This window comes from Eufriesea mexicana, unplaced genomic scaffold (genome assembly GCF_001483705.2).
Source record: "Eufriesea mexicana isolate 0111107269 unplaced genomic scaffold, ASM148370v2 scaffold1369, whole genome shotgun sequence".
Classification (NCBI taxonomy): Eukaryota; Metazoa; Arthropoda; class Insecta; order Hymenoptera; family Apidae; genus Eufriesea; species Eufriesea mexicana.
In genome coordinates this window covers 355,034-378,812 of record NW_016909479.1, presented here as the reverse complement: position 1 = coordinate 378,812, position 23,779 = coordinate 355,034, and the positions used below count along the sequence as shown (strand labels likewise).

The 23,779-nt window shown below is 36.3% G+C and overlaps 4 protein-coding genes and 1 pseudogene across 4 annotated transcripts; 2 read left to right on the top strand and 3 right to left on the bottom strand.

Annotated features, from left to right (window-relative positions):
• The window catches only part of LOC108548006 (uncharacterized), a 17,215-nt pseudogene extending 9,179 nt beyond the window's left edge, over positions 1-8,036 (top strand).
• A 2,656-nt stretch (positions 8,037-10,692) lies between these two features.
• Positions 10,693-12,718, bottom strand: Ets97D (DNA-binding protein Ets97D). The gene is made up of 6 exons (XM_017900771.1): positions 12,576-12,718; positions 12,096-12,393; positions 11,869-12,019; positions 11,718-11,794; positions 11,337-11,571; positions 10,693-11,266 (listed from the first exon to the last, which is right to left on the bottom strand). Exons 1-6 carry the CDS (start codon positions 12,611-12,613, stop codon positions 10,749-10,751), a joined length of 1,317 nt encoding a protein of 438 aa, XP_017756260.1. The 5' UTR covers positions 12,614-12,718; the 3' UTR covers positions 10,693-10,748.
• Positions 12,719-14,038: 1,320 nt separating this feature from the next.
• On the bottom strand, positions 14,039-16,673 carry LOC108548005 (uncharacterized). The gene is made up of 3 exons (XM_017900758.1): positions 14,640-16,673; positions 14,367-14,568; positions 14,039-14,304 (listed from the first exon to the last, which is right to left on the bottom strand). Exons 1-3 carry the CDS (start codon positions 16,671-16,673, stop codon positions 14,039-14,041), a joined length of 2,502 nt encoding a protein of 833 aa, XP_017756247.1.
• Positions 16,674-17,549: 876 nt separating this feature from the next.
• LOC108548024 (solute carrier family 35 member E1 homolog) lies at positions 17,550-19,704 on the top strand. The gene is made up of 4 exons (XM_017900790.1): positions 17,550-17,580; positions 17,827-18,358; positions 18,815-19,023; positions 19,094-19,704. Exons 2-4 carry the CDS (start codon positions 18,031-18,033, stop codon positions 19,604-19,606), a joined length of 1,050 nt encoding a protein of 349 aa, XP_017756279.1. The 5' UTR covers positions 17,550-17,580; positions 17,827-18,030; the 3' UTR covers positions 19,607-19,704.
• Positions 19,705-20,327: 623 nt separating this feature from the next.
• Grip (Glutamate receptor interacting protein) lies at positions 20,328-23,730 on the bottom strand. The gene is made up of 5 exons (XM_017900789.1): positions 22,598-23,730; positions 22,005-22,525; positions 21,418-21,737; positions 21,108-21,329; positions 20,328-20,987 (listed from the first exon to the last, which is right to left on the bottom strand). The coding sequence occupies exons 1-5, from the start codon at positions 23,115-23,117 to the stop codon at positions 20,669-20,671; spliced, it is 1,902 nt and encodes a 633-aa protein (XP_017756278.1). The 5' UTR covers positions 23,118-23,730; the 3' UTR covers positions 20,328-20,668.
• Between the last annotated feature and the right edge of the window lie 49 nt (positions 23,731-23,779).

Here is a 23,779-nt window from a genome sequence, read left to right as displayed (position 1 = left end):
TGCTCTGATAAATTGGAATACGAAATTTAAATTAATAGAAACTGAGATATTAGATCACAATTAGCGCATCGTATTTAAATATAATTTCTCTCTAATTTCTATTTTATATTCCATTTCCTAAGATAGAATATAATTGTATCTAACGTTTAAAACGTTTTTTCCATCTTTATTTAAGTACAGAGGCCATGAGATTGGTTTGCAAATGGCCTCGATGCTCACCTCATCTCCGTTTGCTTTTTCTTTCTTCTTTTCCCCACTAACTTCGCAACTTGCTCAAATCGACGGACTCTTGATGTAAACGTGTAAGAAATGGAGTAACGAAGAATTGGAAGACTAAAAAATACACGAGAATTAGAAATTTATCGTATTCTTTGAACTCGAAGCGCGGCACGGCAGATGATGCTTGGAAAAATTTTGGAAAGTGCTTCGGGCTTGGACTGGTTTTTCTATTTTCTTTCTTCTGTCTGCGAAACTTGTGTTAATTCGCACAGAAACGAACAGAAACCAACTACTGCAAGTTAGTTTCTTCCTAGAACTAATATTCGATTCTCTAGACACGCGATGCTTTTTGTCTTCTAGGCTAGGCTCGCAAAGCATGCTTAATTGATTCGAAATTGAGTCGTGAAGTCAGCGGTGCTTCACGGAGAGGGAAAGAAGTCGAATGTTTTTAGGTTTTTCACAGTCGGTAAGGTAGGGCAAGGATCGAGGATTGAAAGTTCGAAAGGGAAGCTTGCACGAAGGGATACGGTAACCGAAAAAGACACCCACGAGCAAGATCAATACCTCGTCGGTGCAATGTACTCCCGCGGTCTCCTCGTTGCAGCTTGATTGTTCGCGAACGGAAAAAGCGAACCGGAAGTGGAAACCATCGATTCAAGTGCAGAAAAAGCTGTACTTTTTAATTAAACTTCAACGCACGAGTTTCGTATCCGATTTATTGGACTTGGAGGATAAAGAGAAAGTGGAAACAGAAGTGTGATTAAGATCAGTCTGCAGATGGCGCGACGATCGGCCCGTGAAAGTGGAACCGGAAGTAATAAGGGTTAAGTAATCGTCCTGCAATGTGTCCCAATGACTTGGGTCATTTTCACCTTTTTCCACTTGCTTTTATAATTTTTATGTACGTTTTAGATTCGTTGTTGTTTCATGAAAGCTCAGAATGTCGTACAGCTGACGGGTTTCCTTGAATCAAATTGAAACAAGTGGTGAAAATGCTTGGAAGAGAAGACGGAAACGGAAACTAGTTCCGGCCAAGATCAATACCTAAGTTGTGCAACAGACTGTCTGGCGCAAGCCTTGTTCCTTGCTTGCGTGTTCCCCGTGCGCGGCACGCAGCGTGCAACGCCTCGTTGCAACCGGTGCAACGTGCAATGCCACGGTTTGCTCGCGTCACGGGCACACGCATGGCTTGTCTCATCTAGCCGGCTATTGGCTAGGTCAGTGTAATTGATATTAACACTTCACGCCTGCTGCACGTGTTCGCTAATTATTATAAAGAAGAAAAATGCCAACTTAGGAGTTCTACACATGTTTTTCATTCTTTGCCAGTTTGCATCAGATGTTAGTCACATTAGACGTTTCATCGCAATTCATCTGTATCGAATAAGCTGGAACTACCTTCCAATTGCACGTAAAAATCGAATGAAACGAAATTTGAGAACATCGTAGAGCCACAATTTGTCGGATTCACGCGAAGATCGTGCGATTACCATTTCTCTTCAGGAAGAGATGTCATGATTCACGAATCCTGTTCCTGATTCATTGTATATCAACACTGACCATTGTTTTACACTCACATGACTCGTATCTGCCTCTCGTTATCAGGAAATGACAGTAACGGCTTGCTATGTCTTCCAGATACTCCTGCGGGTTCTCTGTTTATCTGAATTATTTTTACCGTCACCGTTTCACTGTTATTTTTAGCGAAACTCGTAGATAAGAATATTTTATACTTGAACATCTCAGATCTCTCTAAAAAACGTCAGAAATATCGTCCCAGAGAGTATAAAATAATATTGTTTATGAAAGACGTGTGTAGAAATCATAGTTTACTATTTGATGGCGTTCATAGATGCAAACGCTATGTAAAGTTGCAGAGTTTGCACTCGAGATGGTACTATGGTACGAGAGACATTCTGATCGCTTTACTTTGTTCCATTTTTAATGCTTTCGAAATCTATACCTCTGACAGAGTACTGGGATAAGTTACATCGACGCTTTTTTCATTTTATGATAAATAGTTGATACAGATTCTATACCTCGTCTGTGTTTTGGTCCCTATGTGTCCTCTGTTTGTTACGTGACGCGATAAAATTCTGTTTGAAGATGCGTCACTTTTAGCCAATAACAAAGATTTGTGTGACCTATCTTTGCGATTGTGTTAAAGAAGGATTTACTACGTTATAACCAATCGCAGTCGCAAGATTCCTTTCGCGTGCACACTCCTGTACTTACTCTACATGATACGTACCGTTCGACTTTGAACAGTGACAATGAATAGAACATTGGCATGAGATGGGAGATTCTCCTCGAATGATCCAGAAGGATCAAGCATCTCGATCAAGAAGTGTTGCAAGTTTATAAACCGCATTAAATTCGAATTGATTTAAACATTGGAAGAATGTTCCTGGAAGTAACTGCAATTAGCAAAGATGTTCGTGCAGCGTGGCCACGGAGACGTCTGACACTGACAGTGAGCCACAATCTTGAGGTGTCGCGTTACACCTGCTGACTGTTGGTGTGTTCAAGTCGGATGCAATTAACGCAACTCGCCAGATATTCGCAGATAGCGACACAGCATTAATTGGCACTGATTCGCGACATACAGTTCAAGGCCACCGATAATTAGCTCATGGCTAGGGCACAGGTAATTGAAATTAATTGACGACTCATGTTTCGATGAATCATTTTTCCTCTCCTGTTTAGGAAACTCCGGAGGATTGTAGTACTTGTCCAACGTCCAAGCGGTACTCGGTATCTTTGAAAAAGGCAGGAATAACGTTCTTCGACGAAAGGAATTAGCGAACAGTCCAACAGTGACCCTACACTGGTCCAACAGCCTCGTAACTCGTAATTTTATGGAAAATATGCACCGTAAAATGACGAATCTTAGGTATATCGAAGGAGCATGGAATTTTGATTAAGTTCGAAATACGAAAGAAAATGACCAGATGGTTTCTATTGCTGGAATAGCGATTGCAATTTGTGCTGAAAGATAGTACATTATCAGCTGATAAGCTCACACTTGGTAATTCCATTGACGTTCATCGAACAACGCAGAAAAGTAACCGAATCATCTTTGCGATCGTACTATTTTCGTTGATACGACTGTGCGGTTTCTTCTTTCAAGATAGTTGCGATATTTCCCTGCTGATAAAGCGTAATCTTATCTGGCGTCAGTGGAATGTTACGTAAGAGAATACGAATTTGGAATCCGAAGTGTGTCAGCCGGGATTGCCCCGCGACCATTTAATTGCAGCAGTAAGATTTGAGTAAGGAAATGCGCTTGACATCGAACGATTTAATCAAGATATTAACTTATTGAATCAGGAATGACTGACCTTGTCCCAATCCGTTCGCCTGTCATTGAATCGATTTAAGCGAAAAGAAGGCCTTATCTCGTTCGTATGGTCGAAATTTCTTCTGAAAATATTTACCCAAAAGCATTTATCTGTTCCTGATATCATAATAATTATCATGTTGTAGGTTTACTCGGTGTTAATCCGAAGGAATAAGAAGAATTAAGAGTGGTAAACCGATGTGCATAGAAAAAACACGATAATTTCGAAAAAAATTCAAAGGGTAGAGCAACGTATCGAGCCGATCAGATTATCGGTGTCTCCCCAGGAGGCCAGCTACCTATTCTATACAGAACACCCATCCAGGCCCATAATTCGCGAGTCAAGAGAGGAGAGGGAGAGAATGCACGCAGTGTGCGTTCGATCTAGCCGGTCTCTAGTAGAACGCATGGCGGTCATTGGTCGGTTTGCTCTATGTGGTGGGCGGAGATAGGCGTATGGGAGTACTAAATCGAGCCATGGGGTCCCTTTTTTCTATCCCTTCCTCACTCCCTCCCAGAATCCTCTCATCCCCTCCAACTGGGCCTCTCCCCTCCTCTTGTGGGTTCATTCAGTCCTTCTCCCTCTCTCCACGGCTCGCTGTTCCCCGTGGATGACGATGAATATTGGATTCTATCTTCTCTGCGCAAGTTTTCGAACAATTTGCCTGTACCTAGTCGTTAAATCGATGCGTGATTCAAAATTCTGCGAATATCTCATCTTCCACTTTCTCGCCGACCGCTGTAATACGTTCGCGAAGAGGAACATCGAAACGGAATTCTCGTATTAAAAAATGTGGTTACAATTCTGCAAGGAAGTTAACATTTGTTTAATATCTCGAACGAAGACCAAGGATATGTGATTGCAAGTTAGTAGCGAAATTGGGAATTACCGATAACGAAACGTTCTATACATCCGCCATAAAGATAGGCGATTGTAATTCCTTTGCAACGATAAAGCAACCTATATATTTTTAATTCAAAATGCAATCAGAAGAAGATGAAGAGCTTGCTGAGGACACTGGGAACGCGCTGGAGCGTAGGGAGGGCAGATGGTAGTCAGGACAGAGGCCGAGGTAGCGCATTATAACGGCAGTCCAGTTGCATCGGCCGCTGGTCCAGATCGGTTGGATGCTCACCGAGCTGCAACCGAAGGCGACTACACCTTCGGGCAGGTCCTTTTTCCTTGGTTCGCGGCTCTCGTTCCCGCAGGACAGGATTGACCAGTTCTCCGCCTATGCAAGCTCGCAGGATATTCAAATGCGCCTGGTCGGTGTCTCTCCGCGTTCCCTTCGCCACTCGTTCCTCTTTGTTTCTTTCATGCTTTCGGGGAGAATCTCCTTGCATTTATTTGCTTAGTTAGCAGAAGAATCCTCAAGCAGAAGGGAACTAGATATTACTGTAAGTGGAACCCTGGACGCCATATTGTTCTTAGATGAAAAGATTCGAGAATGATAGTATACTCGAAAAGTAAAATTTTCTATTCCTTTTTTGTGCGTTTAGATTAAAATTTAGGTTATATTCTCTGTTATAATTAATTTGTACGAATAGAACTCAAAGTAAATGTTGTTTCACAGGATTGTCTGGTCATGTTGGTTTCGTTCCAAGATGGAGGACGTGCGTAGGAGATATTCCACCTGTCCGGCCAAGGAAGGTCGATTCGCTTTTCAACGGGTTAAATCGATTATCGTTTTCCAGTTGGCGACCTTATTGTCTGGCTGCACACTACCATTAACTCTCGTATGTTGCCCTGTAGACGTTTATTAAGGTGTGCCTCGCATATTGCTCTCACGTTCGCTGCAGCGTTAAACTGTTCACAGAAAAACATATTTCTTTACTCGATCGTGAATTTACGTGACATTCATTTTCTTCCAATTGGATTAATGATATAATAATTGGATTTAAAGTGTAATTCGATCATTTTCGACCTTCAAGGCCAGTGTGAGCTACTTTCTCCTCTGTACGATGTGCAGTTGCATTTTTTCCAACGGTACTTCATTTATATATACTATCACGCATAATTTTTAAATTTGCGATCATATACAGATTACGATTATTTTCAGGTGTGTGCATCTCTGTGGATGTGTCGTGTAATGAACATTTAGGTTGACTGTACATGCAAGCAAAGCTTGATCGCATCGTGTTGCTATGGGGACGTTTCTTCTTCTCTTCTTTTACTTTGCTCTGCTCCTCTTCTCCTCCTTTCTTTTCACGGATTTCTTGCGGTTCATGGAGAGATCTATCTCCACCGCGACCACGTTTTTATAACTATGGTTATGTGCTGCCGGCGACAATGGGAAGGAATCCATGTAGGCCTATGTAATTAACTCTAAGCCGGTAACTTGTAGTTAATATTCCATTTCCTTCACCCATGTATTACCATATCTCGATTGAAACAGTTTAAACTTTATGAAGTTTTAATCTATCTTAACTAATTCACGTGATCGTCGAAACTTGAAAAACTATCCTGTAAATGTCGGACATAGTATGGAAGGTCGTTACAATAACTGCACGATGAAGTTTGAGAAACACTGTAATTGTTTCGTGAAATGTTGATAAGAACTTTACAACGATTATTCGCTTTCCTATAGTAAGGAAATTGACGAAAGAAATGTTAAACTTGGTAGCAAGGATGGTAACTGACTTAGTGTATCGTTAGATGTAGGTTTTACAATATGCAAGTTAAAGATTCTTTTTTAGGGTTCATAAGTGGAAAATGTCTCCCATTGTGAATTTTTCTGGGCTAAGGAGCAACATTGAATATCTATAGACGTGCGTGCATTGGTGTGTCCTGTTACCGTTCATTGTTTACCAGTGTTACATTCCACGAAGCGATACGAGGTGAGAATGTATCGGCAAAGATAAAGGATCGTTTGTTGGAAACCGATTCAGTACGTAAACGAACTACCAACCAGCCAATATTACCATAATCAGTGACAAAAATAATAACAACACGAAGAAGCATAAATTAAAGTCATAATAAACATCGGAGAGGTATACCTACTAATGGAAAAAAAAATTCATTCATATTTCATTGAATCATTGATATTATGTCAAGTATTTATCTCCAAAAAACTTGATGAAAGAATAGAATTAAACAGTATTTGATGTTGAAGATCAGGTATCTACTATAATTTTATTCCTGTTTATCTCAATAGTACAATCCATAGATTTCGTTTACCCAGAATTCTATTTCCCTTTCAGAGTCCACTATTCATCCTTGCAAAGACAGACTACAAAATTGTCCTGCTTTACAAGCTACAAAATCTCCTTTGATTTTTTACTCAATTAAGCAATCTCAGCGACATTTCACTGCCTTTAAGAAACAAGTCTATGACTTTGAGAAGAATATCATGAGAAAATGTGTTCATAGTTTGATTCTACACCGTTACGAACAAATTTCTTGGAAACAGTTATAATAGTAAAGAATTTCACAGAAGAATGGGGAAGGAATTAGATGGATGTAAGATTGGTCATATCGATTTGGAAGAATATTTCAAAAATATCATCGACAAAGTTAGGTCGTTCGGCCCTGGGATATGCAGTTCATTCACACGGCTATGTCTCGCTAAATATAATATGGCGGTGACCCCGGTCCTCCACCGTCGACTCTTCCTCCCTCCCCCAACCCCTAGATTCCCCACTACTCCCTTCGATGCTTCCCTAATTCAACGCCCCTGTGATTACGTCTCTACCCCCGCGTCTTCTCCTCGTCCACGGGACCATTCCACTTCGCTTCTTCGTATGTTCCCTTCTCTTTTCCTTTCTCTTCACTTTGCTTAACTTCCTTTCTTTTCTCTCCCCTCCCCCTACCCTGTCTTTTGCCCCTGGAGCTTTCTATTCTCTGTCTCTCGAGGAAGAAAAACCGAGCGAGAAGAGGCCTCTGATCCTCTTATCTTTCCTGTTACTTTTACGGTTGTTCCAGTCGTACCAACTGATGATTGGCAGGCTTGCTCGCGGGCTTTTGAACTTTATACGTTAAATCTTATAAAATTTATAACGAACCTTAAGAGTTTTGGAGGAGATATATAGGGAATGTTAATTATAATTGATTAGAATTAAGTTGAGATAAGGTACTTTTTTTGGAGGACTTTAATTTTAATGGTTGTGTCGATTTTAATAATTCGAAACGATTTTGAGAGATAATAAATATTGTATGTAAAAGCGAAATGTTTTCGTTGATTTCTTACCGCTTTCAACAAAGACGATCATCGACTACTAGTTACTAAAAAGTTCTTTTTTTTGTTCTTTTTTATGGTAGGAGGAGACCAGGGAGAAGACGATTGCCGGGGAATCAAGGGAGGATTGCAGCTTTTCGTGTAGCGTACATAATTCCCGCTCGACTACTCCTGCATCCAGATCCTTCTTCGCTGTCTTCCAGACCTTAAGACCCGTTCACAACGAACAATCTCAACTCCCCTATCTCTCTTTCTTCAAAGAAACATGGAATTTCGAGATTTACAATCCAAATTCACGATAAATTTGTCTTTAAACGACACCTAAGGTAAAATTCACATTTTTTGCCATTTTGTACATGGGTATTAGACGTAAGGAATCTTTTCAGAATCAAATACCCAAGTACTTTATGTTCTAAAGTAGAAAATAACCAGTTGATCCAGAATATTTTGTAATTTATCGCACATATTTCAGGGTCCAGATTGTAAAGCATAATCGGTCAGTTGGAAACGGTGCCTAACATCCCTTAGGGCCACGTGAGGAGAGATGCAGAGGCCATTCAACTGTCTACGAGCGAAGCAGGCAGGAGATTTTTACAACGCCCGGACTCTCTACCTACTCTCCCATACTCTTCTTCCCTCTCTCCGTCTTCTTCGTCCTCTTCTTCGTCCTCTTCTTCGTCTTATTTCTTGTAGGATAGCCCCGGCTCTCTTTTTCTATGCCCTCCTGATCTCTCTACCCAGCAACGGCGTGGCAAGCCAGGGATCCACGCGTGAGAAACCTAAGGCCCTTCGAATTATACGAAATTGCATAAAAAAAAAGAAGTCTCTGAATAATAATCTTGGAATATATGTCGGTCCATAAGTTTATTAATGTTAAACGAATTTGACAATTACTGAAATTCGTTAACCCCCTGGCGCGAATTATGATCATTAAGTACATTAAGTAAGCCGAGATTTCAGTTGTTATCTTATCCACTTAAATGAGTCCTTTAATAACTTCGTTAACATATCCGTTACACCCTTCTTCTATTTGCTGATAAACTTGCCTTGTTGAAGAAAGATTGAAGAAACGAATATTATATTTATTTATTGCGATTCAATTTCATTTTATTAATTTGCAGGTTCAGTTACAGTACTTCTCATGAGACAAAAGGAAGCAGAGAAAAGGAAGTTGAAAATACAACATGGAACGATCCAGTGATAGCCGTTATCAGCTATACTTGATGATACTAACCCGTAGATCCGAACTTGTGGGCTTTTTTATATGTATACCGCAAGCTCCTATCTACTGGTACATGTAGTCAGGCCAACATTTAAGCTTTTCGACGGAACCTCCTCCTTCTCCTTCATACACCCCACTGCCCTCCTGAAAGTCCGCAGCACTTCCGGTTATAAATGCGTACACTTTTCACTAAGCAATTTGCTCAATCGAGAGAGAGAGAGAGAGAGAGAGAGAGAGAGAGAGAGAGAGAGAGAGAGAGAGAGAGAAGCGGGAGAGAAAGAGAGAGAGGAGGTGAAGGGGAGAACGACATCATAAATGAAATTGAGTATGAGAGAATAAGAAATGAGCAGTCTATGCCATTCTGTTATTTCCGGTTGAACGAGCGATTAATTACAAGTAAACGTTGGAACACAAAATTTAAATGTATTTGCTTCATTAAAACTAATTTTGACAACTTTGTGTTGTAAATAGAGTATATAATTGTAATAATTATTAACATTTTATATGACTGTTATTTAATATACATTAATTATCAAATATTATTATACATTATTATAAATATACACAATACTATTGTACATTAATGTCTATGGAAGGGGCAGTCATGAAGAGGACAGTCGCATCAGCGACGACGCCTGGGTGAGGTAGTAGGTTGTATAGTAGAGAATGGAAATTCGCGATATACGAAGTCCACTGTACAACTTGCTAACTTTCCCGGTCGTCGACGCCACAACGTTTCGTCATTCAACAGCAACTTCAGGATAACATCGTTCGATTCGTTACGAATCGTATCGTTACTGAAAAGAATTCGCAAATTTTATTAATCGCGTGTGTTCTGAATGCAATTATCTTTGTCAGAGAAGACGAAGAAGATCTACCACCATAAGTGATATAGTATTATAAACACTATTCTAAGCTATTGTATATATTTGGTAGTAATTATAATATAATTATAAGATGATGAGGAGATTATAAAAGGCCATATAAGGTGGTGGCTCCTCTTAAACGGTGAAAATGTAGGTATGTGAATGTGTGTGCAATTAGTAGCGAATAAAAGAAGGAGAAAAAATGAAATGAGAAAAAGGGCAATGGCGGGCGGGCTGATTGTAAAGCCTGCCGCGTCGCCGGTCCCCTGAGACCCTAACTTGTGACGTCGCGACCGATATCTCACAGGCTAGATTCTCTGGTATTGGCGATAAGTGCTGCCTTTTGCCGATCAAAAGTCAGTCCTAGTCATCAGAGATAGAAAACGGCCGGAAACGTCGACGCTCTATGAATGGTGAAGTTAAAGAGACTCGACATTCGAAGGTCTATTATCCGTTATTGCATGGTGCATCTTGAAAAATTAAGAGTTCTCTTGTGAATATATAATGCCTCAATATAATTTAACGTAGTATGAGATATTTTGTAATAAAAAAAAGAACTATCGATAAAGATACTGTTATATATTCACATTGAAATGTATAGAAATATTTACTGTAGATGCATTTATTTTCCGAATCTTAAGTATCATGCATATATAGGAAGTATATCTGACTACTTCTGTTAAAGATTTTTTAAAGATATGAACGATGTACTGATTTATATTAAGGGTGGTGTATTTAATTAAGAAAAAAACAAAATACCAATTTCTGTAATAATTTTTGTATTTCGATGTACAATTCGATTGTCTGATCAATAATCTATTCTTCATTTTCTTTTATCTTCTATTAAATATGTACAGTGATTGATGTAACACATTCCGGAAATACGGTGATAAAAATCGTTGTAACCATAAAAAAATAAGATGCCATCAGAAATATCTTGTACCCTCTTCCACCAATCTACTCAATTCCGCTGCCGAATAACCTAGAACTTGTTTCAAATCACATACGAACTTATACACAAATCGCTTCCCGTGCACCTTAGAAATCATATCTCCGTCGTAATAATAACGCAATGCGCGACTCAATTTCTCATAATTCATTGATGGTTTGTTTTTACGCGCTCCCCAAAGTTGCGCCACTGCTTCCGGTTGATTCAACTTGAACTCTCCCTCGGTCCCAACCCATTGAATGGCGCCTCTGTGCTCACGATCTGTTAACAACTCCAGCAAGAATTGCCATAACTGTATTTGACCGCTATTAACCGAACGACTCGAAGTTGCTATGGTGATAGGTGTAGCATCAATGTTCTCTAACGGAACGCTGACTACTCGTGCTTGTTGATTTACCACTGGTCGAGGCTTCGCAGCCTTCTGATTACGGACTTTGATAGTTTTATCCACGTTGTTTTCTGTAGGTGACGCTGGGGGATCCTTCTGAACGACAGCTATAAAATCTCACAATTAATTAAGTATTCGACAATAATTTAATATTAATTTTATAATTTTTTTACGAACCGACAAATTTACATTTTCGAAGCAATTCTAAATGAGTCCAGAATACTTCTCCTGGATCTAGAGGCACTTTAGCCTGAAATTCTTCTAGGGTGAGATTACACAATTGTTGACCTGTGATGTTCCAATCAGCTAATCTTACTGAAGCCAAATTGAACTGTCTAACTGCCCACTGAAGCCAATGCTTGACGTGTGTCTGTGTCCATTCTTTTGGATCGGCTGGAATTTTTAACCGTTCCTGTATAATACATGCAAGTGTACAGTTATGGTATAAATTAAAAGTTTATATAAATATAACTTATAGAAAATTGACAAAAAATATAGAAAATTGATATAGAATCTACAGAAAATTAAATTCAAAGTATAATTTTTGAAAAATTGTACCTGCTCCTTCTTATATTGTGGATCAACCATCCATCTTATAACGTTTCGTTTACTATCTTCATTAACTGGAGTAGAAGCTAGATAGTAAAAATTATATGTATTATGAAGGACAATAATTTACTGTTTTTCATCAATAATTATTCATAGATACCATTGTTTTCTGCTAGCTCTATATAATCTTCTGCAGGCTTTAGAACATCCACTATGTTTATTCTCCTCTGTGTTGCCTTTATCTGAACATTTACTTGAACCAATCCTTCCCCTTGTACACATTGATCAACCAAATTTTTGTGACTCTCTAGCTAAAGAATAGATAAAAGTTTCAGAACATATGTTACCAAATTTAAAATCATTTTATCGATTAGTTGCAATGATTACCATTTGTGCATCTTGCAACCAAAAGGAATAATCTGTTAATTCTACTCCAAGTCTTTGTTCCAATAAATTTCTTAAGGTGGAAAGGGGCTCTCTAATGTCCATATGTTGCATTAAAACACCTTCATTGCAATCCTCTCCATTTGCAGAGCCCTCCAATGTAAAGCTCGGCTCTACTTCTAAATCAGAGCTTTCTTGTTGTAATTGGGCCATTATATCATCTTCTTGAGACAAAATAGCTTCTGGTTCCATTTTAATTCGTTTTATCATAGCATAATCAGAATCGTCATCTGTGTCAAAACTATTAGGATAAATAAATAATTAACATAATTAGACCAATATAAGTTCATAGTAAAACCGTCAAAACATTTTGCGTCTATTTTAATTATGATTGCTTTAATTGCAAGGAAACACTATAGTTTGTTTGTTGTAACAAATACAATACGTTTTGAGAGTTTCAATAAGACTATTAAAGTAACTGACCTCTTATCGCAACTCTTCCGTCTAGTTTCCAAATCCATGAGAGTAAAACGTAACTGCCAATCTTTATTGAACAGAAATTATTAAATTTTAACCTTTAAAAAATAACGATTACTTTTCTTTTACGTTTACGGACATTTTGATAACAGGTGTATCATAAACTACAAGATGTTTAAGACGCACTAACCCAAATACGTGTTTTTCCTACAGATTGCGCTACAGTAAAAGTGTAATTTTACTGCATTGCAAACTAGCATCAGGGTTTTAAATTTAACATTCATTTTGAATTCAGTTCAAACATATTTACTTATTTTAATTTATTTAATTCAAGTATGGAAGTTATATTTAAATAGAAAAATTTTCTATTTAAAAAATATTAAGTAAATATCAATAAAGTTTATTACAGCAAGTAAAAAGTTTAATATTTATTTGAGTGTACATTAGATGTAATGAAAAAAATTTATATCAAATTACTACAAGTTCTTATTCTTAAAATATTAAACAATTATTAATTAATCATGAATGAAGACTATATGATTTTAATTATAATTATATTTAAAATATAACTTTGTATTTTTACATATACATTAACAAGAAATATTTACAAATATTATTTCATTTATTTGTTGATTCTTATGTACATTTAGCATACTTTGAACATTTCAATAAAGAAATGATTACAATAATTGGCAGTGATTTCCCTTATGTATAAAAGTAGAGTTAAAAAATTATATAAACAATAATTTAACAATTAATGTTGTTAATATTATAAATTTATCAAAAGAAATATACAATAAAGCTGTTTAGAATTTTCTGTATTTAATAAAAATTACAGTTTGATAAAATAATTGATTTATATCAAGTACATCCATTTCAATAATGAATAGTGTCCAATATTAATTGGTAAAAATATCTTTACTTTTGAAAATGTGAAATAGTGTTTAATTGATCATTTTTGCTGTTTTTATATCTCAAATTTTTTGAAATATTGGCAAATGGCTGGTCTTTACTGTTAAACTGTTCCTTGCAACATCACTGATGTTACTATATAATAATTCATACTATATAATATTAATTTTGAGAATAAAAATTATAATTCCAATAACCTCACTGTAATTTTTATTGAATTAAAATGTGGAAAGAATCTAATAAGCATTTTTGTCAATTACCATTATATTTATAATAGTTTCCTAAATTATGTCACAAACAAAATAATAAAGAACACAGTTCCAAAATGGAATATCAGTTCTATAAAGATACTAAAGAGCATCAGAGATTTTTTAATTTGGAACCACAATTGTAGATTGTAAAATTAGAAATAAAATTTGCATTTATGTTTAATATAATCAGATTAACAATTAATAATTTAGTAGTTATTGTGATGTTCAACCATATCAATAATAATACTTTAATATCATTTAGGAGTTTAGAAGTGAAGTTTCAGTAACAGAGAACTAAATTACTATTTAGTTAAATGCAACCTTTAATGAAAGGCTCTTTGCCTCATCTACCAAACTCATAACAGACTGCCCAGAGAAGTTTGGTAGATCTGCAATTGCATTATATTCTAATAACTTTTGCGCAACTGGTGTATGTTCATTTTCAAGTGCATGGAAAAATGGTGTTCTTCCTGAATGATTATCCTGTAGATTTACATCTGCCCCCATTTTTATCAAAGCATTAACCCCACTTAAATATCCATTTAATGCACAATAATGCAATGGAGCCATTCCTTAAAAACACATACAAATTAGAGAATAGGTATTTTTATTTATTTCATTTTTGAATACTTACCTGATAAATCCACGTGGTTTAAAAGTTTGGGTTCTGTTACATAATTTAAAAGATCCACTAAAAATGGAGATGATAATTTGCTAGCTAAAATTACTGCAGAGTCATGAAGGAGATCAGATAAAACTGGCTTTGCTCCTGCTTCTAGTAATAATTTTACTATGTTTTTAGATACATCAAACTTAATTGCTAGTTCCAAACTTGTCTAAAAATATATTACATTCTTATTTTTTTCTCTTTTATATTACTTATATTAATAAATAGTTATAAATTTACCATTCCATTTTCTGTTAATACATCTATATTAGTTTTTGAAGCTTTTAAAACTACCAATAATCTCTGTACTGTATGTAGTTGATCACCTATCACTGCCCGATGTATATTTAACAACCCATTATCATCCCAGTGCTGCATTCCTTCATAGTCCCTTTCTAATTGTATGGATATTTTTTTACATAAGGAATGTGGCATTGATAATACTTCTTTTACTCTATTTGTATTAGGATTGTTATTTAAATTTTCATTTAAGAAATTATCTAAGTTTATTGTATCTTGTAAAGGCACTGAATTCCACATAGGTAAAACATCTATATCGTTAATATAATTATTCTGTTTTGTCTTGGGCTGCATTTGTGTTTCTGTTTGTACTTGTACTTCTTTCATGAGAGGTAGAGAATTAATACTTGAACGTTCTCTATGCTTTATCCTTTCTAGGGCAAATGTGTCTGCTTTCATTAATATAAAATTTTCAAAATCAAGAAGTCCAAATACATCAGTTTGGATTTGAGAATCATGAACTGTTTTTAATTTATCAGGAGGAGTAATTGGAACTTCCTTTGCTATGCCTATTCCACACTCTGCAAGAGCATGCAAAGCTTTAGCTCGAAGTTGTTCATCCTTCACACTAGTCAATGCTTCTTTAATTACACTTAAACAATCTGAAAAGTTTTCTTTTTCTGTATTATGTTCAATTTCTTTTTTTTTTGTTATATCATTACTCCTTTCAAATTTAGAATCACTGTTTTGTATATCTTTATTATTACAAATTATCTTGTCTTTACATGAATCTGGATTATTTACAAGTACTGAAATATAATTTTCATCCTGTGTATTATTGAAATATTGATCCGTAATTGTAGGTTTTTCATATATTACTACAAAATCACTTTTATTACAATCATTAATTTTATTATGAAGTTCCATTTGTGTAGAATTTGTTGGCTTTCTTAAAATATTTACATTATGTCTTTTAACTTCAGTGGGGTTTGAACTAAATATGTCATTATTTAATTTAATAATCTTTTTTCTAGAAGACGTGTTCGAGTTAAAACGTCGTTTCTTTTTATTTATCTTTGTAGAAGATGTAGTGATTTCTTTTGCATTAGTTTTCTGCATTGATAACTTTTCACATTTTACTATAGGAAATTTTGATTTTGCCAATTGAGTCTTAGAGTTTTTAACATCTGATACATTTGTTTCGTTTGGAATCTCTGCTTTTGTTGCTATAGAGATACTTTCATTTATTACATCTTTTTTTTCGCTGTCGTAGGTACATTTGTTTTCTATGAATAAATCTTCATTCTTTTTTTTATTTAATAATACTAAATTATTATTTTCTAATTCTACAGTTTCTTGGGTATTATGAAACAATTTATGTCCATTCTCATTTGATAACAGTAATTTGTTACTTTGATTGATTTTATTTATTTCATTTACAATATGATGTATGTTTATGTTTTCATTTTGTGTTTCATCTGACTTTTTATTAATATCTGTCAATAAGCCAGGAGAAGAAACAGATTTTACAATAATTTCTGATCCTACACTATATTGTGGTCCTGTAGTATCTTTCTGTATATTTAGTATATGAGACTGAGATCCTAATGATTTCAATAAGTTACTACCATTATTTTGTGAAGCAATAGATAGATTGGGAGGATTATTTTTTTTATAAGTTGGAGTTTGCTGAGTGTAAACAACCTGTGAGGTATTTAATACATTCTTTTGAGCCAAAAATTGTACTTTAACTTCTCCCAGATCTTTACCATCTTTTGTTTTTATCCTTAATTTTTGTATAGTATTTGTACTCAATATCTTTTTACTCTTTGATTCATTCAGACTATTAGATACTTCTGGGTTAGCAATAGTAACTGTCTTGTAATCTTTAAGCATGCACTTGTTTTTTAATGAATTAACCATACTTGGAAATTTGTGTGGTAAAGAAAATTCCCGTTTACATTCTATGATGGGAATATCAATACCAAACACATTACGATATCTCCTTGAAGGCCGTGAGGGTACAGGATCCATTTAGATGAAATTATACAATAAAATATCAAAAAATTGTCAACTTCTGCATTACAAAATACGATTGCACTTATGAGTTCTTATAAAATATAAAAGAACGATGCTTTGAAACATATTACGCATAACCTACGTTCACATAAATAATATACAAGTACTTATCTTCTTCAATTATACTATTGTTCATGTAAATCTTCGTTACTAGAGTAAATTTTTATTAAAAAAATTAGTTATAACGTAGATTTGATTCGTATTATCCTTTCCGTATAAAACGGGACATCCCTTCATCGAGATTTACTGCCACCTACCTTGTGTTTTAACAACTTCGTTTTATTCCTTTACCAAAAAATAATTACTATTTTATGTATTTTTTATTACTACTACAATTTTTTAGAGACAATAGATATGTACAAATATTAAAATTCGAGAGCAGGTAATTTTAAATAAAGTACTTTATATTTCACAATTGATTAATGAAGATGAGATAACTAAAATGTAATAGGGACACTTTATTGATAGAAATGAAATAATAATAATGAGTTATAAATTTCACTTGTTGAAATTACTGTAACAAAATGTAATTTTTATATGTTAGTGAATTTCTTGTCTTTTTTAATTAACAAATCAGGAACATATTTTAATATAGTTTTATACGATATTTGTTAAAAGATAGGAATTATATGCAACTGTGGTTGGTAATACTGATGGGAAATTTTATCTTTTTATTGACATTACTGTGTACATTATAAATTAAATAGTTTAAAAGAAACAATTACTGAGTTTTATAACATGTTGTTAAAAAGTATTCATCAAGGAACAATAATTTTGCTTCTTCCTTATGGCAAAGTCATTCATGGCGAATTTTAAATCTTTTTAAAAGGAAAATAGAAATTTCCATTTTGATCCAATGAACGTAAGAAATTAATTATTAAGAAATTTCTCTGATACTAAAACATTTAAATACTTTGATCGAATTCTTCATAATTATCATTTCTAGTTATAAACATTTAATGCAAAATGCTAAAGTTTTAATTCAAAAATTATTTGATTTCTTTAAGCATTCTATTTAATGTAGATTAAGTTTCTAAATGGTCCAACAGGTTATGCTATTCAATCGAATTGTATGAATGTCTTTTGACATGCCAATTTTTGTTTAAAGCGTGCGCCACGTGTTTCGGTAGTATTGCGCAAGGAAAGAGGGAGAACTTGGTAGGAGAGGGAGAGAGAAATGCCAACTGTGCTCAAATTTCATTCGTGGCAGTGGCCGCAAATACCGATTAGTCGGAAGTATTGTGCAAGTAAGCTGTGTAAACGTATGGAGTGAGGACGTAGAGAATTTTGAGAAAGGCTCGTTCACGCAATCATGGATGATCGCCGGAGCAGCCGCAAAGTGGTCACCATATTGTTCTTGTGCTTGCTTTGGTATGGAATCTCAAGCAGCAGTAACGTAGCGGGCAAGATGCTTTTGTCGGAGTTTCCGTACCCAATGACAGTGACCATGGTCCAGTTAACCTCAATCACAGTTTACTCAGGGCCATTTTTTAATTTGTGGGGCGTGAGAAAGTATTCGAACGATATTTCCTGGGGATACTACTTGCGTTTGATCGTACCACTCGCCCTAGGCAAATTCTTAGCGACTGTATTCAGCCACGTCAGCATTTGGAAAGTGCCAGTCTCATATGCTCATACTGGTATGAGATATTATTTTGACAGTCACGTGTACTATACGCGTGTCCATGTTTAAAAATAAAATTGAAACGACCTTCGCGCCTAAACGCGGGAGAGCTAATACTGTATGATGTACTCTGTTAATGCTTACATTAAGATAATTATGATTGATTGTAATTAACATTCGTTTCAATATATTTACTTGTGATTGAAAACTTTAAAAGAAAGTTTTAACAGATGTAATCTACAGCAATAAGTCTATAATCTGATAATTTAAGTTTATAAATAGTTTACTTCTAAGAGGTATTAGAAATGAGCCTTTTTGTAATGTAAAAATAATTGTATGGATCTTATTTGATTATTGTATGAATATTTGAAGCTCAGATTTGTGAATATTTTAGAAATAGTTTCTATAAATATGTTATTTATTTTTGGTTTTATAAATCTCATATATTAACTGAAGTTTGGCTCTGTCCCAGTGAAGGCTACAATGCCCTTCTTCACGGTATTTCTCTCAAGAATTATACTAAAGGAAAAGCAAACTTGGAAGGTATATCTTAGCCTAGTTCCAATTGTGGTGGGTGTGGCTATTGCTACACTCACAGAACTCAGCTTCAATATGATTGGTTTATTGAGTGCCTTAGCATCAACCATGGCATTCTCTTTACAGAATATTTATTCTAAAAAGGTATGTATTTTGCTTTAAAACTTATCTTATATCTATAGATTTAAAATACGAGTAATATATACCTTTTCAGGTTCTACATGATACAGGAATACATCACTTAAGGCTTCTACTCATCTTGGGTCGCCTAGCATTGATATTATTCTCTCCTATATGGTTATTGTATGATCTGGGAAGTTTGATACATAATCCAGTTACTGGTGAAGCAGTTGATTTAAGTTTCTATGTAATTGGCCTATTATTCTTGGATGGCGTTCTGAATTGGTTCCAGAACATCATCGCCTTTTCTGTATTATCTATTATCACCCCTTTGACATATGCAGTGGCTAGCGCGAGTAAACGTATATTCGTAATTGCAGTAACCTTGTTTGTGCTTGGAAATCCAGTGACATGGTTGAATATATTTGGAATGACATTGGCCATTTTTGGTGTGTTGTGCTACAATAAGGCCAAGTATGATCAAAGAATAGATAATAGTCGGACACTGCTTCCACCGTATTATGATAAGAATCGTAATGGTAAAAGTACTAGCTCCTTCATGGTAAATGGATGGACTGAAAAGAAGGAGCACTTGTTTGAAGTCTAGTCTGAATTGATAGATTTGTTTCATGTTTGATAAATTTATATGAGTTTTGTCTGTCAGTGCATGATGTTTCAATCATAGCAATGTGACTATAACAACATGCTAATTGCAATGAGGTATACAAATCGAAACTCATATAATTTTTGCAAGAATATGATTTGGCAGAAGTATTTATTAGTATTATTCTGCACAAGAATGTAATTTTTCTATTACTTAGATTAGCTTGTTTTCCTTTTTATTCGCTTCAGGAATTATTTTAGAATGATTTTACATTAACATTATCGTGCTTTTCATGGGAAAGTAAACTTGCTGGCAAGGTGGGATTGTATAATTCGCAAAATCATTGACGTTCACAGTTGATTGCTGGGTCAATTAGCGTTTAAGATCGACTACATTCCCGCGTTGTGAAAACAATGACGAATAGATAGAAATCAGGTTTCAACACCGCGTAATTGATATTGAGCGGCGCTCATATGGTATTGATTAGGTTTTAAATTGAATACCTTCCTTCAGCTATTAGCTCAGGTGTTATGATTCAATTTCTTCTACTCCTTAGGTTGTTACAACATTTTAAGCCTCTATGAATATTCCGATTAACAATACTCTCCAAAGACTTCCATTTTCATGGATAATTACCACCGAAATAATTTGTTCTACGCAATTTTAATTTATAAATTTTGAAAGTATAATTGTTGAAACAAATATAATAAGATCTTACAAATTTTAAAAACTTGGATCCTTGTGTGGTGCTAATTTCATTTAGATCCCCTATTTATAGCGACTAGATTGGTGTAGGTATTGAATCTTTATTATATTAGTTCTAACAATTATACCTTTTTCTCTAGAAGTAATTCATAGAGGGTTAAACACATGTCACGTTGATGTTCTTCGGACGTGTGTTCAGATATGGTGTGCGTGGGTTGTATGCAGGAGAACATGTTCTAGCTGAAAGCAATCTATACATTTATTTTTATAAATAAAATACAGGTGTGTACAAAAATATACCAGATATGTTCACCACCATTTTCCGCATGATACTGCTCCATTACTTCGATTTGTTCTCCTTTATAGAGTTTTTATAATGTTAGGAGGAGACACTGGTCGAGCTATGGTGAGGTCCAAACGTGCACCAGCCGCAGCGATCAATGGGACAGCCAAGCAACAGTCACAATCTTCCGTGCTAGCCTCGTTTACCCGTAGAATTCTATCATAAGGTTTTAGGACGCCGTCACAGGGCCCTCCAGGTCGAAGACGATTTATATAAACTCCACGTTCATACAGGCCGTCAGACACGGAGAAACCAAAGTCTTCGTAAACTGGGTCTTTGTGTAGAGAAACATGAACTATTTGTTGAAGTCTATCTGGGTTGCTGCATTCCTGTGATCTGAGGATCAGAAGAAATAATAAAAGACGATTATGATTATACTTAAAAATGACCTTAGGTCGAAGACAATAGAATAGAAAGATTTTAGCAGTTCTATGGTTATTTCTCTTCTCTTTTTACCCGGGGTAAGAAGGCATAGACAAATCTAGTTGACCGCTGTCCACAGAAGCCGTGTCCCAAAGTCTTAGAATCTCTGGACCTGTTCCACTATTCTCTCCTAGTTCTCCCCAAGAATCCACTGCACTGTCTACGCTGGGTAGGCTTTCTCTAGCTGGTCGAAGTATTCCTGGGGGATATTGTTGCACTGAATCGCTTCCTATACTAGAATCCTTGCAGTGTTCTCTGCAAATTTCAGTATTCCTTTATAATTTCTTCATATTACTTTCACTTTGGATCCTTGGGATGAGGTATTTGTAGGCCGTATAGTTACCTAGTTTCTGATGCAGGGTCAGGTTTTCTGACAGTCAGAGCGATAACCGAACTTCCTGGTCGATGTAACAGTTGTGCGGCTTGTCTGAGGTCACCAGAGTCCAGTTTTTGCCCGTCTATAGCAAGTAACCTGTCCCCTGGAGCTAGGCTTCCAGTTCTGTAAGCCAGAGATCCCTTGCGAACCTCAGTAATGATCAGGTCCTCGTTTACTGTCAGGCCTACGTCAGGTTGCCCACCTATAGGTCTTGCTACTCGCACTGTGAACACTCCTGAGCTAGGTACAACCGGTCCGCCAACTTTGTACTCTGTTACCAGTTCAATCTATAAAAATAAAAGAAGCTTTCAATTCATTTTTTGTATAAATAGGAATCGCTTTAGCAATGTAGAGATATAAACTAAAATTGCTAGGACATTTAAAATGAAATCGATTGAAGAAGACAATAGAAGACGCGAAATGCTAAATTATTTTTAAATAATTCTGATAGAAAATCTATACTTAAAACTAACAAAAGTTTAAAGAATGGAGATAATAAAATGGAAGATTACGTAATTTATTTGCAGTGCAACTATACTAATTACTACACCTACCACTTGTGAAGTTTCCAAGATGCCAGTTACCTCAGCTGGCTGGAGATCTCTGAGCATTCTACGATTAATTGCAAGCACTTTATCTCCTGGCAGAAGAACTCCACTACGTTCAGCCGGACCTCCAGCCTCCAATATACTAACAACATAATTTAGACGGTCCTCCGCGAATTTTAGAGCGAGACCAAATCCCTTATGATCAGGTCTAAGAATCACAGTCAGACTTTCTTTGGTCTGTAAAGTCTGATTGGAAGTCTGCTGCGCCTGTGGTTGTGCCCTTCTCTTCACGGTTCTCTGTGAAGCACTTGGAGGCCTGGGTAAAATCTGCAACCTAGCTATACGAGAATCAAAGTTGTTCCTGAGTAGTTTGGCAGCTGTCACAGCATCCTGGACAGGAGTTTCGTCCACTGCCAAGAGTTTGTCCCCCGGTTGCAAGGCCCCACACCTATCTGCCGTACTTGCTGGTCTTAAACTTTCAATGTAAACTCCATTTGGTGTTTCTCTGACCGTTAGTCCTAGCTCCCCTATAAATATATATATAGGTACATATATACGAGGTAATTGCTTCATATCTGAAATACAGAAAATTAGATTACCTGAAATTCCACGTTCCAATTGTACTAGCAGAGGGCCGGAAGTAGCTGCTCTGGCCTCTTCCATGTTGGCAACGTCATATTCAATAGTCAAGGAAGCCACGGGAGCATCAGAGCTTCTCCTGAGAGCTCTTTGAGCTTCCGCTAAAGTCAGACCTCTTAATTCAGTATCATCCACAGCTAATAATCTGTCTCCAGGCCTAACTCTTCCTTCTTTCGCCGCTGGTCCGTCAGACTTTACTCCAGTGACCACCAAAGCTCTAGAAACACCGCCTCTGAGAGTGACTCCGAGACTTCCTCCTTCACGTTCCACTCTGACCTGAGCAACTTTGGAGGAAACACTGGAAGGGGTGGATACAGGACTATCCTGGTCATCCAATAGTAAGAAACTGTGCGGATGATAAGACTGAGGTGAAATCTCGTCGGGCCGAGCTGAATCGGAACTGGCAGATGTAGCTACGCTTCCTGGTCGAGCACGATTCTTGTGCGAGCGCATGGTAGTCAGTCTCAGCGAGCTAAACATCCTCGACAGTCTATGCGTAGGGTATTCTACCTAGCACTGATGCTGTTTCCGTACCAGGTAACCATTACTATTGCTATAGAAGCATTAGAAAGACTTTGGTCTAGGTTTCCCTCTTAATTAAACACTCGCTTAAAGTCACTTTGATGAAGATCTGAAATGGATGAACTGCCTAGATGTCCACTTGGATGATCTCCATTAATTACCGATGTGATCGAACACTATCTGGCCACGAAGTCCCAATACCCTCACGAAAACTTTCGACTTTCAGTTGGGTACCACTCTATAAAGCTATCACTTTGTCTTGCTGTGATCAAATATCAATTATACAATCATTAAATTGTAATAAATGTTCGTTTTAGAAATGATCAACGTCTTCAGAGGAAGAAGCAGCAGGTCGCTGAGAAACCGCTATAGCCGGCGGATTCTTATTGCTCGCAGCGTAAACAGGGCATTCGTGTCTTTGTTCGCGGGTTCGAGGAGCCATCGACGATGGAAACTCGTTGTGGAGCTGGCGTACAGAGAACTGTAACGAGTAGCGATGTCTGTCGAAAATAGCTGCACGATGTAGGACCGCAATCGCAGTAGCGTTGAGTCTATTTATAGAGGCAAGAGAGAGAGAGAGAGAGAGAGAGAGAGAGAGAGAGAGAGAGAGAGAGAGAGAG